Below are 16679 nucleotides of genomic sequence, written 5' to 3' on the forward strand. Positions count from 1 at the left end.
AACTAATACAGGGCTTCTAGATTATGGTAGACCCACTCCCATGGCTAGTGATATTCAATGCTAGGCTAGTAAATAACTACTATTGTCATGTCCGATGGGGCTTCTAGATTATAATAGACCCACTCCCATGGCTAGTAATATTCAATGCTGGGCTAGTAAATAACTACTATTGTCATGTCCGATGGGGCTTCTAGATTATAATAGACCCACTCCCATGGCTAGTGATATTCAATGCTGGGCTAGTAAATAACTACTATTGTCATGTCCGATGGGGCTTCTAGATTATGGTAGACCCACTCCCATGGCTAGTGATATTCAATGTTGGGCTAGTAAATAACTACTATTGCCATGTCCGACGGGGCTTCTAGGTTATGGTAGCCCCACTCCCATGGCTAGTGATATTCAATGTTGGGCTAGTAAATAACTAATATAGGGCTTCTAGATTATGGTAGACCCACTCCCATGGCTAGTGATATTCAGTGTTGGGCTAGTAAATAACTAATACAGGGCTTCTAGATTATGGTAGACCCACTCCCATGGCTAGTGATATTCAATGCTGGGCTAGCAAATAACTAATACAGGGCTTCTAGATTATGGTAGACCCACTCCCATGGCTAGTGATATTCAATGCTGGGCTAGTAAATACATATAACTACTATTGCCATGCCCAACAGGGCTTCTAGATTATGGTAGACCCACTCCCATGGCTAGTGATATTCAATGCTGGGCTAGTAAATAACTACTATTGTCATGTCCGATGGGGCTTCTAGATTATAATAGACCCACTCCCATGGCTAGTGATATTCAATGCTGGGCTAGTAAATAACTACTATTGTCATGTCCGATGGGGCTTCTAGATTATAATAGACCCACTCCCATGGCTAGTGATATTCAATGCTGGCTAGTAAATAACTACTATTGTCATGTCCGATGGGGCTTCTAGATTATGGTAGACCCACTCCCATGGCTAGTGATATTCAATGTTGGGCTAGTAAATAACTACTATTGCCATGTCCGACGGGGCTTCTAGGTTATGGTAGCCCCACTCCCATAGCTAGTAATATTCAATGTTGGGCTAGTAAATAACTACTATTGCCATGCCCAACAGGGCTTCTAGATTATGGTAGCCCCACTCCCATGGCTAGTGATATTCAATGCTGGGCTAGCAAATAACTACTATTGCCATGTCCGACGGGGCTTCTAGGTTATGGTAGCCCCTCTCCCATAGCTAGTAATATTCAATGTTGGGCTAGTAAATAACTACTATTGCCATGTCCGACGGGGCTTCTAGGTTATGGTAGCCCCTCTCCCATAGCTAGTAATATTCAATGCTGGGCTAGTAAATAACTACTATTGCCATGTCCGACGGGGCTTCTAGGTAATGGTAGCCCCTCTCCCATAGCTAGTAATATTCAATGTTGGGCTAGTAAATAACTACTATTGCCATGCCCAACAGGGCTTCTAGATTATGGTAGACCCACTCCCATTGCTAGTGATATTAAAAGTTGGGCTAGTAAATAACTACTATTGCCATGCCTGACGGCAAGTGAATTTTTTTGGGTCAAATGTTGCAGTTAAGTCTAATTTTGTAAGTATGAATATCCTACCCCAACCCCAATGTTAGTGTTTTTAATCTGTATCTCCCTCTTTAGGCGACATGTCTGATTATTACTATTATTTAGTAAACTTTTATTAACTTAAAGAAAAGTAGGGCTAGTGAATTTTTAATCATGGCTAGTAAATTTTAAAAATCACGATCCAGTAGCTAGTGGATTTTATAAAAATTCTAGAAGCTCTGGCTTCTGCAGCCACTGATTGGCTGACTTAAAAATGACAAACTTTGATTGATCATTTTAAATTTTTTGTGGTTTGCCCTACTTACTTGCTACCTTTCTTCGACAGTCAGACATTGTTAACGGCAAGAAAAATTGCCAATGTGCCTTCCCATGCATCCCATGATAAGGATCTATGTATTCTACATTGTGAATAGTAATAAAAATTTGCGAAACAATTTACTGTTTGATGAAACGACTTGCAAAGGGTTTTTATCTCAATTTTTATTAATAAAAAATGCAATCAGTTTTGACATTGTGTCCCTTCAATGACATTGTGCCCCTTCAACTTGTCTTGATGTACAAAGTTTTGTTATTAAACTGAAGGCAACACTTGCTGTTATCACCCAAAATAAAAATTTACACATGACAAATATGTTTTTTCTTTGTTTTAAACAGTGACAGACTGGAGAGACTTGAGCGCGAGAGACAAAGGGAACGAAAAATGCGTGAAGAACGAATTAGAAAACTTGAAGAAAGGGTTGCCAGAGCGAAACGGAAAGAAGAGGTGAGAAGAAACGTCCAGTCCAGGGTCGAAGGTTGGTGCTAATGGTCGTTACAGTCACTTTTGTTTGTTTGTTGGATTCTTTATAAACAGCTGCTCATGTCATTGTTGGCTCTCTGAGAAATGTTTTTTACTGGCGTCGTGGTTAGGCCATCAGTCTACAGGCTGGTAGGTACTGGGTTCGGATCCCAGTCGAGGCATGGGATTTTTAATCCAGATACCGACTCCAATCCCTGAGTGAGTGCTCCGCAAGGCTCAATGGGTAGGTGTAAGCCACTTGCACCGACCAGTGATCCATAACTGGTTCAACAAAGGCCATGGTTTGTGCTATCCTGCCTGTGGGAAACACAAATAAAAGATCCCTTGCTGCCTGTCGTAAAAAAGTAGCCTATGTGGCAACAGCGGATTTCCTCTAAAAAACAGTGTCAGAATGACCATATGTTTGACGTCCAATAGCCGATGATAAGATAAAAAAATCAATGTGCTCTCGTGGCGTCGTTAAATAAAACAAACTTTACTTTACTTTACTGAGAAATTTTGAAAGTTATTGAGGCTGTACATTATGTGATCAGGGACCTAATTCACAAAGCTCTCTTAGGCTCTGCTAGACAACAAAGCTGTCTCTTAGGCTCTGCTAGACAACAAAGCTCTCTTAGGCTCTGCTAAACAACAAAGCTCTCTTAGGCTCTGCTAGACAACAAAGCTCTCTTAGGCTCTGCTAAACAACAAAGCTGTCTTAGGCTCTGCTAGACAACAAAGCTCTCTTAGGCTCTGCTAAACAACAAAGCTCTCTCTCTGCTAGGCTCTCTTAGGCTCTGCTAGACAACAAAGCTCTCTTAGGCTCTGCTAGACAACAAAGCTCTCTTAGGCTCTGCTAGACAACAAAGCTCTCTTAGGCTCTGCTAGACAACAAAGCTCTCTTAGGCTCTGCTAGACAACAAAGCTCTCTTAGGCTCTGCTAGACAACAAAGCTCTCTTAGGCTCTGCTAGACAACAAAGCTCTCTTAGGCTCTGCTAAACAACAAAGCTCTCTTAGGCTCTGCTAGACAACAAAGCAGTCACTTTGCCAGTCTGTTTTGCATTGCACTGCGATATCGCAAAGTTGCGAGAGTTTAGTGAATTGGGCCCCAGGTCTTTATATAGCCGGCAAAATTAATGTGTTATTTGCCGAAAGTCTGCTCAAGTCGCTGAGTCATTAACGTAGCCCAGTGGGAAAACGCTCGCTTGCTGCATGGTCGGTCTAGGATCGATCCCTGTCAGTGGGCCTATTGGGCTATTTCTCGCTCTAGCCAGTGCACCACGACTGGTATATCAAAGGCCGTGGTATGTTCTATCCTGTCTGTGGGATGGTGCATATAAAAGATCCCTTGCTACTAATGGAAAAATGTAGCGGGTTTCATCTCTATGACTGTGTCAAAATGACCATAATGATATTATGACATCCAATAGCCGATGATTAATAAATCAGTGTGCTCTTGTGGTGTCGTTAAACAAAACAAACTTTAACAGACCCTGACTTGTTTTAGTGTCATTGCTCACTTGGCACCATGTCAGTCTGTGTTTTTACTTTGGTGGCAAACTACATCAACACATGTCGCGCCATTTACAGTGACCAGTCCAGCATTTTTCATTCTTGGCCACATTCATTTCAGTAATGCAAAAAAATTATTATTATTACTTTAATTTTAACATAACGACACATCAACTACTTAGTAATATCACCGATAAATGTTCACTTCGCCTATTTTTATCAAACTTCTCCGCTTTCTTCTGGGAAGGGAGAAGTCACTTCTCCAACTTCTTCAATTCTAGATTTGGACCTGTGTGATGCCATTAAGAATGGAAACAGAAGGTGAAAATTAACTGTTATAACCAGTCAAAGTTGTTGGCAATGCTTCAAATGTCATGTAATATAACCTGGTTGAAGCCAAAGACCTAATATTAAATATTAACAAATCAGGAACACATTTTCAGAACCATGTACAAAATATTGAAATCTGGTCAAGAAATATTTAGTTTAATTCTGAGAATATCAACTTTATATTGTATTTTATTTTACTTTATATTTTAATTTATTATTATTAGGGGTCATGGCATAGCCCAGTGGTAAAACGTTCGTTTAACTCTTATCTACCCAGCTTTACAACCAGAAAACGTCGTCACTGACCAGAGTTTCCATTGTGAAATATGTAATTTTGAACCTACATTATTCAACCTCAAATTGTAAAACCCCCCAACAAATTTAACACTATTTTGATGTGTGTCATAGTTTAGAGGACATATTAGTGAGTCTAATTAAAAAAATAATTAAAAAAAAATATTAACAAGTTCTTCTAACTTATTAATATTTTAAAATTTCTTTTTTTTAAAAACCCTACAATCACGATCCATGACGTTATTGTTTATGACAGTTTATTTTCCCTTTCAGTCGACGATGAGTAATCCATCCATCATCTACTTCAAAGTCTGTACTGATAATTATCAGTTATTTTCGGCGATTACATCCTTTACAAATCTTCAGTTTTAAAAGAAATAATTATACAAATCATGAGAAATCGAACACATGTACACGTTAACGTTTACACAAATTTAGACCGATTTTTGTTTTCTTTTCGATATTGTGATAACTTAAATACAAATACTAGTCAACATAATACACTCAGCGTGTTCAACTATCATTCTACTATGTTCTAGCGTTCACAGAATCAAGATTATCTATCAGGTTATCTACTCCTGTGAATGTTGACAGCTGTGTTTACAAAGACCGGTCGCGTTTCGACTACAGTCGACAATGGGTTTTTACGTTAGTGTTTTGCGTGTCTTGACTGCAGTCGAGAATGGGAGGGAAAGAGTTAATGTGCTGTCGGACTGGGATCGACCCTGGTTGGTGGGTCTGTTGGGCTATTTCTTGTTCCAGCTAATGCACCTCGACTGGAATGTTAAAGGCTGTGGTATGTGCAATCCTGTCTGTGGCACATATAAAAGATCCCTTGCTACTAATGGAAAAATAAGTGGGTTTCCTCTCTAAGACTTAATGGACTAAATGTTTGACATCCAATAGCTGATGATTAATCAATCAGTGTGTGCTCTGGTTTCATTATTATTATTAAATCATTAGATGACATCTGATGAACATCCAAAAATACATTCCTATTCTTCCAAAATACTATTATTTTTAAAAATTAAAGGGACATTCCTGAGCTTGCTGCAATTTTTAAGATGTTAACAACTAACAGAGACTTTTTATCGATTGTAATTACATATCAAATATATTTTTCTGTATAAAATATTAGTGGCTGCATATTAAACGTGTTTCTGATCGTTCTAATATTTGTGCTAGGTTAAATTTCATTTTATTTCCTAAAATATTATTTTTTCGTACGTACGAAATTACTTGAAGACAAAGTCCAGTTTGGGCTTCCTACAAATATTAAGATGACCAGAAACACATTGAATATACAGACACTGATATTCTAAACAGGAAACTATATTTAATGTAAGTTTAATCGTAGAAATATTTTATTAGTCGGAAACATCTTACAATGCAGCAAACTCGGGAATGTCCCTTTAAAGAACCATAACTTAAGTCACAAACTAGGTAAACTGTCTGGGGCAGGACCTGAGGTGCGTTTTCATAAAATCAAGCATCTTTGGTGGATCCATTATCTGACTGAGTTTTTCCCATCCCTACCAGTGCCCCTCTTTCCTCTCTGGGATCGATCCCCGTCGGTGGGCCCATTGGGCTGCACTACGACTGGTATATCAAAGGCCATGGTATGTTCTATCCTGTCTGTGGGATGGTGCATATAAAAGATCCCTTGCTGCTAATCAAAAAAAAAGTAGCCCATGAAGTGGCGACAGCAGGTTTCAGCTCTCAATATCTGTGTGGTCCTTAACGATATGTCCGACGCCATATAACCGTAAATAAAATGTGTTGAGTGCATTGTTAAATAAAACATTTCTTTCCTTCCATCCTCTTTCTTTTCCAACTCTATTCACCAAGTGTTGATATAATCTCAATAATCTGGACACCACATACACACAGTTTAAATGTGTTAATGTGACATTAAACAAATTTTCTTTTCCAAAAAATAACTGTAGTTTAATATCTTCTATTGTGTCATTAAACAAACACTCCTGTCCTTTTCAAATAGTCATTATATAAAATGTGCTGAGATGTCTTTAAACAAACATTCCTTTCCTTTCCTCTCACTATCTATAACAACTATTGAAATAACCACACCAAATAGTCGTAGTCTAAAACGTGCTGATGTTTTATTAAACAAACATTCCTTTCTTTTCCTCTCTCACTATCTATAACAACTATTGAAATAACAGCACCAAATAGCCGAAGTTTAAAATGTACTGAGATGTTTTTACACAAACATTCTTTTCCTTTCCTCTCCCACTATCTATAATAACTATTGAAATAACCACAACAAATAGCTGAAGTTTAAAATCTACCGCCATGTCATTTCACACACATTCATTTTCTTTCTAAATAGTCACAGTATAAAATGTGCTGCAGCATTGTTAAACATACCTTCCTTTTCTTTCCAGATCGTAGTAAGAGGTCGCGCAATGAAAGGTCAGTGAGAGACAGGAGCCAAAGTGATGACAGACGTCACCGACGTGACATGGAGAAGAACACAGACAAACTGAGACTGAAGAAGAAAGACACAGTGGAACAGAGAGGTATTTTAGAAACTGTGTATGACTCTGAGGTTGATGAAGGGCAAAGTATTAAAAATATGGCACAACTGGACTGGAAAATAGTACAATCACTGGATGATGGTTTACAGCCGTGGATAGATTGTGTTATAAACGGCAAGAGGATAGATTATATTAGAAACGGCAAGAAACCTAATAGGTTATGAGAGAACTGGAAAAGAAAGGTATATTAGGGAAAGCAACAGTTATGAATCTAGTGGAATCGGACATTACTAGGAGACTTGATGTGTAAATGTTTGACTGTTGTACATGGATAAAGTCATACATTTTTTATAAACAGTACCTATAATTATAAACAACTCAACTAATTTAGATCGAAATACATGTAAATCAGATTTTGTATTGTTGTTATAATGATTAAGTTTCCATGACATCATCTGCATTTTTTGAAGGAATAATATTAAGTTATTTTAGTAGTGTCATCCAATTAGTTACTTAACTGCATACCACACATGAAGAATACATGTTAAAATACCCCCCCCTCCCATCCCACCAAAAAAAGAAAAAAAAAAAAAGATTTTTAATAAAAGTTGTCACACTGCCTGAGGAAGAGGTTGCTACTTACAAATTCTGTTTTATTAACTTTTTCATTTTCAGTGAAGGTTGTCGGACCGCACACCCCACCTGAAGAAGACTTTGAAACTCATAAACATGAGGAGACTGAGGAGGTTGAGGGTGAGAGTGAGGAAGAGGAGGAGGAGGAAGAAGAAGAGGAGGAGGTTGAGGAAGAAGAGGAAGAGGTTGAGGAGGAGGAGGTTGAGGAGGAAGAAAGTGTCAATTCGGAATCAGCATCGGATTCAGAGTCAGGTACACGATCGCACTTCAGACAGAACTATCAGTTCATCGTCTCTTTGTCTGGTCGGGGTGTGGTGGGGGAGATGTAGCCCAGTGGTAAGGCACTTGCTTGATGTGCGGTCAGTCTAGAATCGATCCATGTCTGTGGCCCAATGGGCTATTACTTTTCAACATCACCTGTACTCATAACTAGTGCATATTCCCTACGATTAGTAGACTGGTCCGAACATCGAAACAGCCAGTGGGATGGCTTAAATTCTTCCACTGTGTACCCTTCCTGTTCCGGTCACATGACTACAACTTCCTTCTTTTTCCTTTGCTTCTAGCGGTTCGGACGTTCTTTACTTGCTCTGTCGTAATCTGAGCCATCTGTTTTATTACTTTAGTTTATGTTTCGATTTATTGTGGTGACACATTCTTTAATGTTGTTACTTTGCTATTATACCATTATTTTGGTTGTAATCATTTTACTTTAAGTGTTATTTACACTTTACACTTTACACTTTTGCATGTGTGCCGGTTACCCTGTAGATCGCCATTTTAAAATGGCGTCTATTTGTTTACCGGATTTGTGCATTTTTATGTGTTTGCTTTCTCATTACAGTATTGTTGAGAATGTCGGATACTAGCTCTTCTAGAGTTATGTGTTGCTGTATCAAATGCAGGAACGTTTTGGCGGTAGAAGACCCGCACGATGTCTGTCCCGTGTGTCGGTCACCCTGTGATGTCGAGTCATGTTGTCTACTCTGTCTTCCTCTCGGCCCGGCTGAATTGACAACTATTTGAAGGTCTTGACTCAGCGGGCTAAGAAATCGGATTCTGTTTCGGCGGCTTCCCCTCCAGCTACGCCGACTTTGGAGTTTGTGGCTGAACTGCTCAAGTCGCTATTCCCAAGTATGGTTCAAGAAACTATCGCTTCACTACAAGCCACTACTAGACCAACGGCTACCGTGATGGTACCGGTTACTACTCCAGTGTCTACTACAGTGTGCGCTACAGTGACCACGGCTACCACACCGACGGATGCTACAGTGTTTCGACCGTCTAGGGATTCCACTGCGGATCATCGCCGATCTACTTCATCTGTTTTTGGGCACGATCTACGGCTTATTCCAGTTGCCGTCTTCGGTCGCGAAGTATACAGAATCATGTCTCACAGTCACCCTCCGGTTCCCGTTACGGCCGTTCACGGTTTCCACGACCTTCAAGTACTGAGGATCGGCATGCTTGTGGTCGACTTTTGCGATACTTACCTGAGAATGAACCACACAGTTCTGTCGTGGATGATACAGATACCGCGGATAAGATGACTATGAAGGTCTGTTTATCCGTTGTTACGAGCTTCTACCATCACTACCTCGGCCACCGGCGCCTACCCGGAAGGGACCGGTTACCATGATTGCTACCGACGCAGTCCCAGAGGATGTTGTGATTAAATCTTCACGGCCTCCCACGGGCTCCATGGATTATCGTCGCCGATTTTTGGCTGAAGCGGCTTCCAGAGTTTCTAAGGGTTCCAGATGGGACCGTTTACGGTTTGGTTCGGTTCGGTTCAGCTGCGTCTTCCACTATTGATGATCACCTTGCCGGTGTGCACATTATGAGAGCAGATGCGTCTTCGACTGCTTCCGTTATAGATACAGATTTGCGGACTACATGACGATGAGGGGTTGTCTGGCAGCGGTTTACGACATGTTCCGTCACGTCTACATCCGCCGACGCATTCCAAGATGGGCTTGACACCGATGATTGCTTCGGATGTTCATTGACAGCCGGTACTTTGCAGGTTTGCAGGTCGGTGCTACCGACGAAGTTGCAGAAGACGTTGTTCATGACTGCCATGGTTTCTGCGATTTAAAAAAAAAGAAAAAGAAAAAAAGAAGGCGGGTTCAGTGGCGTTTCCAGCGACACCTGTTACCGGCCCCATCTAGCCTTCGCCTGTCTTGATGTTCCGGATGCGTTCCATCCTGCGGCTTTACTTTGCTGTTTACATCGCCTGCGGCTACCCTGCAAGGGACTTCAGCGGTTTCACCGGAATAGCGTTCTTCATACTCTTCTCGTGACCAGTCTGAGTCATCTCACCGGAGCTGTGCACGCAGTCGGTCTTTATGGCCTATCACGGGTCTCATGGACCGTTGTCACCGATCTTCGTCTGATGTTCGCTTCCAGGTTCCTGGAGGATTCCGACGCGCCTTTTCATGGTCTCCATCTCCAGTGACTGCCTTTCTGTCCGTTGGTCTGCTTATGCGCGCCTTTTGACGAATTTCCACATGATGATCCAGTCTCATCTGTGGTTGAGAATACGGTGTTCTTACTTTATATGACTATGCGTGTTTGACTTGCTGCTGTTATGAAATATTAGTCACATGGAACCTTCGACGATATGTCTCTCTCCGAGGTTGATACAGACATTCCGCCTGATGACAAACTGTTTTCCAGTTTCCTGTTGATTGTTTGCTGTTGCTGTTGGGCCACACAGTCAGTTGTGCTATGGCATCGATTCGATGTTACATGCATACCGGGTTGGTGTTGATGACAGAATGCGTCGGTCCGGTGGTTGTTCGATGACTTTACCGATACATTCGGCAGATTGATCGCTACATCCGGTGGTGTTGCCAGTCAGTCGCTACTTCATCTAGCTCCGAAAGTTATTCAGTTGCCATCATGCGGTTTGGGTTTTTTAACCGCGACTATTTACTATGGTCCAGTGCGGTTTATCCTCTCACTGCGTTCACTGTTGTGTTGTCAGAGTTGGATCTCCGGTTCGTATTGCAGGGAGTGTACAACGAGTGGATGGTTTTGCCGTTGGCATTTTGGTACTTCTTTGGCTGTTCACAAGAATAACAGCCTCAATGGCACGGGTTTTCATCAGCAGGGCATATCATTTTACCCATGCCTGGACGACTGTCTTTTGAAGTGCCAGAACAAGACGAAGTTAGCGGGCCAAGTCAGCTACGTACGTCAGTTCTTGAACTGTCTCAGATGGATTGTCGACCAGAGAAGGTCTCTACTGCTACCAACACAGAATCTCCAGTTCATTGGGATTCAGATACGTACCGATCTGGGACTCCTTCAGGTTCCTGCAGACCAAGGGAGCCAGATTCAATTGGTGGTATCCAAAGTTCTAGTCGAACCTGTGACATTCCATATGTAGCAAAGCCTTCTGGGCCTGTTGACTTCAGCCCAGGACTTAACCTTACGGGGTCGCCTACAGTTACGAAGTTTACAAGTCTTCCGGAATCCGTACATAGTATTGAACAACCCCAGTCTGTTGATAACTCTACCCGACAATCTTCGACACAGTCTACAATGGTGGTTGACTCCGTCGAATGTCTTACGAGGAGTCTCTTTGATGCCATTCCAAGTGACTCACCATCAGTTTGTGGACGCTTCAAGAGAAGGTTGGGGAGCACATCTCAACAGGCAGACACCTCAAGTTTTCACATCAATGTGCTAGAGCTTCTGGGAGTGTTCAATGTGATACGTCATTGGCGTCATCTCTTGATAAATGCAACACTAATGGTAGCAACCGACAATGTGACAGCGGCGGCTTACATCAATCGTTTGTTCAAGATGACGGATGCCATTCCGCTATATCTCAGAGCATGATACATCTCAGGAGCGTCAAATGTTCTGGCCGACACATTGTCCAGACCGTCCGCTCCTCAAAGCACTGAGTGGATGCTCAATCCGGAAGCGTTCTGGTGGGTTTGTCAAAGACTGTGGACCCCGAATGTAGGTCTGTTCGCGACTCGGTTCAATCATCAACTAAGACTGTACGTGTCGCCGGTACCGGATTCCAAAGCACTGGATATCGACGCCTTAGCCATCAGCTGGGACAATCTGGACGCGTATGCTTTTCTGCCTCCAATATTACTACCACGATCCTCCAGCGATTTCAGGAGTTCCATTGTCGATTATTTCTCATCGCTCCAAATTGGCCAAGCAGAATCTGGTATCCAGACCTTCTACATCTTGCGGAACCAGATCCTTTACCGCTACCAGATTGGGACATTATCTCCGAGGGTTTAAGGAAGAAGGGATTCACTTCGCAAACCACATCGGCGATATTGAAAGCACACAGAGATTCTATAGCTGCTGCATAGAACGTTCAGTGGTTATGCTTTCATCGATGGTGCCTCAGAAAACAACTAAAACCTCAGACTATTCGCGTTGAAAGACTTGCTGATTTCCTGCTCGGGTTCGCTACAGCGGCAAGAGTGTTGGAAATACATGCTTTAAATGTCGACATGATGCGCTTTAATCGCGATTACTCTACAGTGTCATTGGGACTTTTGATGAACTTTGTTGCTAAAAATCAACTGCCTGATCAATGTCCTCGTACTTATGATGTTACAGCACTCTTCTATCGTTGGTTTACACGACGTGGAAGACTTGTCGTTGGGTCCTGTTCGAGCCCTTAAGCTGTATTTGGAGAAAACTGCCTCTTTTCGCAAACATCGAAAGAGATTGTTTCTCTCTTGTAATCAGAGACGTCTAAAAGACATTACTAAAAACACAGTGTCTACTTGGATCCGATCCATGATTTTGTGTGTCTACAAATCAGCTGGCTTACCTCCACCGCCGGCTTCTAACCCACATGAACTGCGTGCCTTAGCCGCTACTATGTTGCTGCATTGTAACACTCCGGTTTCCATTATTGTATCCGGGTGTTATTGGGCCACTGATTCCATCTTTGCTAACTACTATCTGCGGGATGTATCGACCAAAGATGTAGAGGGATTCCATCATCTGGGTCTGGTGGTTGCAGCTCAAACTTTGGTTAACTCTGGTCGTCCGTGTCTTCGTTGATGTCGGATTCAGGACTGTACCCCAAGATGTCCATTGAATCGACAAGTGAGGACTTCATTTGACAAATTGTTTTTGCACACCTTTCTGAAGTTTTGCACCAGTTGGTGTCGGAACCTTTTTGTATGGACAACACTAGTTAGTTAATGCACTGCACACTAACGACCTGTTTTCCTATTAATTGAACTAACTTCTCCACCGTTTTACTAGTAAGAAAAAATTGGGGCTTTGTTGGTTTAATGTTCTGATGGATGCTTCCACCATATTTGTATCCGTTTGGTATACAATTATTGGTTGGTTGGTTAACTGACACCTGCATCCGCGGTGTATGGATAACACTAGTTAGTCAATGCACTGCACACTAACGACCTGTTTTCCTATTAATTGAACTAACTTCTCCACCATTTTACTAGTAAGAAAAAATCGGGGTTTTGTTGGTTTAATGTTCTGATGGATGCTTCCACCATATTTGTTTCCGTTTGGTATACAATTATTGGTTGGATGGTTACCTAACACCTGCATCTGCGGTGGTGATGCTTACCCACCATTCAAAACTTCCTTGTTGGAGAACGAATTTCTGACCCTTTTCGTAATTCACGACTTCATTCATCCACACCACTGATGGATGCCACCTTACCCACTGTCAATACTAACAGCATGGATATTGGTTGTTATGCATCGCTTGGAGGATGGGCTAATTTTGGTTGGCTTTCTTTCTTCCACTGTTAGTTTTCTACCAGTCCATGGGGAGAAGACTTGTGCATCTTCGGAGTATGGAACCCGCCACCATCTGTTGTGAGGACAGGTGATGTTGAAAAGAAATGGAGAAAACTTGAGGTGTTTTCTCTTTTATAGATACATCACCTGTCCTCATGGGATGATTCCCACCCTTCCTCCCCTCTTCCAGTTCTCCATGCAATTCGCTCAGGGAAAAGAAGGAAGTTGTAGTGATGTGACCGGAACAGGAAGGGTACACAGTGGAAGAATTTAAGCCATCCCATTGGCTGTTGGGATGTTCGAACCAGTCTACTAATCGTAGGGAATATGCACTAGTTATGAGGACAGGTGATGTATCTATAAAAGAGAAAACACCTCAAGTTTTCTCCATTTTTCATTCCAGCCAGTGTTTTTCTCTATGGTCCTTAACCATATGTTCGATGCCATGTATTGTTAAATAAAACATTTCTTTTGTTTCTTTCGAAATAGGCATTAATTTTTATGGAGGTACTGGTTAGCTGAGTAACTAATTTTAAATGGTGCATTCAATAAGGCAACATGTGCCATTGATGAGACACATGGCAGGTCTTGTCGTAAAGTATTGTTTCATCTGGCCAGTAAAATTCCTGCAGTTTAATTTGAACTAGTACCAGTGTACCAACTACTATTGTCCCTACATGAGAGCAAAAGTAATAATAACGCTTTTAACTCATTGGAAGTAAAAAGTAAACTGTAAAATAGTTTTAAAACAGATACCTTATAGTTAATATTTAAAAAAAAAAATTTTTTAATTTTAAGGATGAGTGATATTATTATTTATATCCATAGTGTATATGTTGACTGAAACATTGCATTTTCAGGGCTAGCTCTGAGTGAACAATGAAGAATTTTGCCAAGTTATCTATTTAAAGTTAAAAAATTGCAGAAAAATACCATTCAGGGCTCGACCTTAGCGGTAGCCTAGGGTGTTTTGGCTACCAAATGTTTGCTTGGGCTACCAGATGCCTAAACATGGTAGTCCACCAGGCTACTATATATTTGTTTTACACGTCCAGTTACTCTGCAATCAATGTATACAAATGTATATTTCACGGTATATTTCTCATGATTTAAAAAACCCCTAAAACTTGTGTAAATAAAAATAAATGATTTTAATATTTTCTCGTTTTTTTTTTTAATGTATTAAAATTATGGGGCTACCAATTTTTACTGGGGGGCTACCAAATTTCATAACCTGATAGCTTGGTTGGTTACCACTGAAAAAAGTTACGGTCAAGGCCTGCTGGCATTATTTCCAACAAAATATCAATCATTATATACAATTATTTTGTGAAATTAAAATAAAGTTTGCCATTTGTGTTTAAAATTTGCTATTGGCGAATTTGGCGAGTGGCAGAGTTAGCTTTAGCCACTTATATTACTTACTATTACTGCTTGTGGGATTTGTTTTAATGGTATGCACCCTGTGTTTGATAAGACACAAGTCCTAACCCTGACTGTCTTTGTCTTTCACTGAAGACTTAAGGCGGGATGTAGCCCAGTGGTAAAGCGCTCACTTGATGCGCGGTTGGTCTGGGACTGATCCCTGTTGGTGGACCCATTGGGCTATTTCTCGCTCTAGCCAGTGCACCACGACTGGTATATCAAAGGCCATAGTATGTGTTATCCTGTCTGTGGGATGGTGCATATAAAAGATCCCTTGCTGTTAATCGAAAAGAGTAGCACATGAAGTGGCGGCAGCGGGTTTCCTCTCTCAATATCTATGTGGTCCTTTACCATATGTCCAACGCCATATTTCTTTCTTCTTTCATTGAAGACTCATCCACTGAGAGTGACAGCAGTGCACAGAACTCGGAACCTGGGGCCGGAGCCGGACCTATTGTGAAACACGGTGAGTAGGAGACACATCCACTGATACGTTCATAGACAATTCTTGTTAGGCCATAAGAAAATAAATTATAGATTTTCAAGCCGGGCCCACCGGCAGTAAAGTCCTAAAAATATAAAATGAAATTTCACCCCATGCCTATGTCCATTAATAAAATAATGGGATGAAAATTTATCATTTATTTTATTATGCCCTAAAAGAAACATTTAAGACTTTTAGAAGAAACTCAAGTCAAAATTTCATCATTCGAGTAGAAGTGTTGTTATTATAACTTTTGCAGAAAAAGTTAAGTGCATTTTTTTGTATTATAATAATTTTTTAAAACTATTTACAGAGAAAGTGAAGTCAAAATTTGATCATTCTGAGGAAGAAAGCGAAACAGAATCTCCTGTAACAAATGAAAGGGACAGCATGGAATATGTTCAAGCCTCCCCGTCACCATCCCCCGTCGATGAGGTATCGCACCTCCCCCTGTACTTCCCTGCCATACAGGGCTGTCGGAATGTGGAGGAATTCCACTGCCTTAACCGAATTGAAGAAGGGACGTACGGTGTTGTGTACCGCGCTCGTGACAAGAAGACGAATGAAATTGTCGCGCTGAAGAGGTTGAAGATGGAAAAGGAAAAGGAAGGATTCCCCATAACTGCCTTGAGAGAGATAAACACATTGTTGAAGTCGCAACACCCTAACATTGTAACTGTGCGCGTAAGTGTTTTAACCCAATCCCTGTCCTAAGACAGATAAACACCTTGTTGAAGTCGCAGCACCCTAACATTGTAACTGTGCGTGTAAGTGTTTTAACCCTTTCCCTGCCTTGATAGATATAAACTCGTTGTTGAAGCCGCAACACCCTAACATTGTAACTATGTGTGTAGGTGTTTTAACCCTATCCCTGTCCTAAGAGAGATAAACACATTGTTGAAGTAGCAAAGCCCTAACATTGTAACTGTGCGCGTAAGTGTTCTAACCCTATCCCTGTCCTAAGAGAGATAAACACATTGTTGAAGTCGCAACTCCCTAACATTGTAACTGTGCGCATAAGTGTTCTAACCCTATCCCTGTCCTAAGAGAGATAAACACATTGTTGAAGTCGCAACACCCTAACATTGTATCTGTGCACGTAGGTGTTTTAACCCTATCCCTGTCCTAAGATAGATAAACACATTGTTGAAGTTGCAACACCCTAACATTGTCAATGTGCGCGTAGGTGTTTTAACCCTATCCCTGTCCTAAGAGAGATAAACACCTTGTTGAAGTCGCAACACCCTAACATTGTAACTGTGCGCATAAGTGTTCTAACCCTATCCCTGTCCTAAGAGAGATAAACACATTGTTGAAGTCGCAACACCCTAACATTGTATCTGTGCACGTAGGTGTTTTAACCCTATCCCTGTCCTAAGAG

At 41.3% G+C, this 16679-nt stretch overlaps 1 protein-coding gene across 1 annotated transcript in view; it reads left to right on the plus strand.

Moving 5' to 3' along the window:
- The window catches only part of LOC121389999 (cyclin-dependent kinase 11B-like), a 44809-nt gene that overhangs the window by 12528 nt on the left and 15602 nt on the right, over positions 1 to 16679 (plus strand). Inside the window, exons 5-9 of the mRNA XM_041521692.1 lie at positions 2232 to 2371; positions 6898 to 7032; positions 7666 to 7875; positions 15206 to 15280; positions 15612 to 15982. Of these exons, the coding sequence (XP_041377626.1) occupies positions 2232 to 2371; positions 6898 to 7032; positions 7666 to 7875; positions 15206 to 15280; positions 15612 to 15982 (931 nt within the window). The remainder of the gene's footprint in view (positions 1 to 2231; positions 2372 to 6897; positions 7033 to 7665; positions 7876 to 15205; positions 15281 to 15611; positions 15983 to 16679) is intronic.

This window comes from Gigantopelta aegis, chromosome 15 (assembly GCF_016097555.1).
Source record: "Gigantopelta aegis isolate Gae_Host chromosome 15, Gae_host_genome, whole genome shotgun sequence".
Classification (NCBI taxonomy): domain Eukaryota; kingdom Metazoa; phylum Mollusca; class Gastropoda; order Neomphalida; family Peltospiridae; genus Gigantopelta; species Gigantopelta aegis.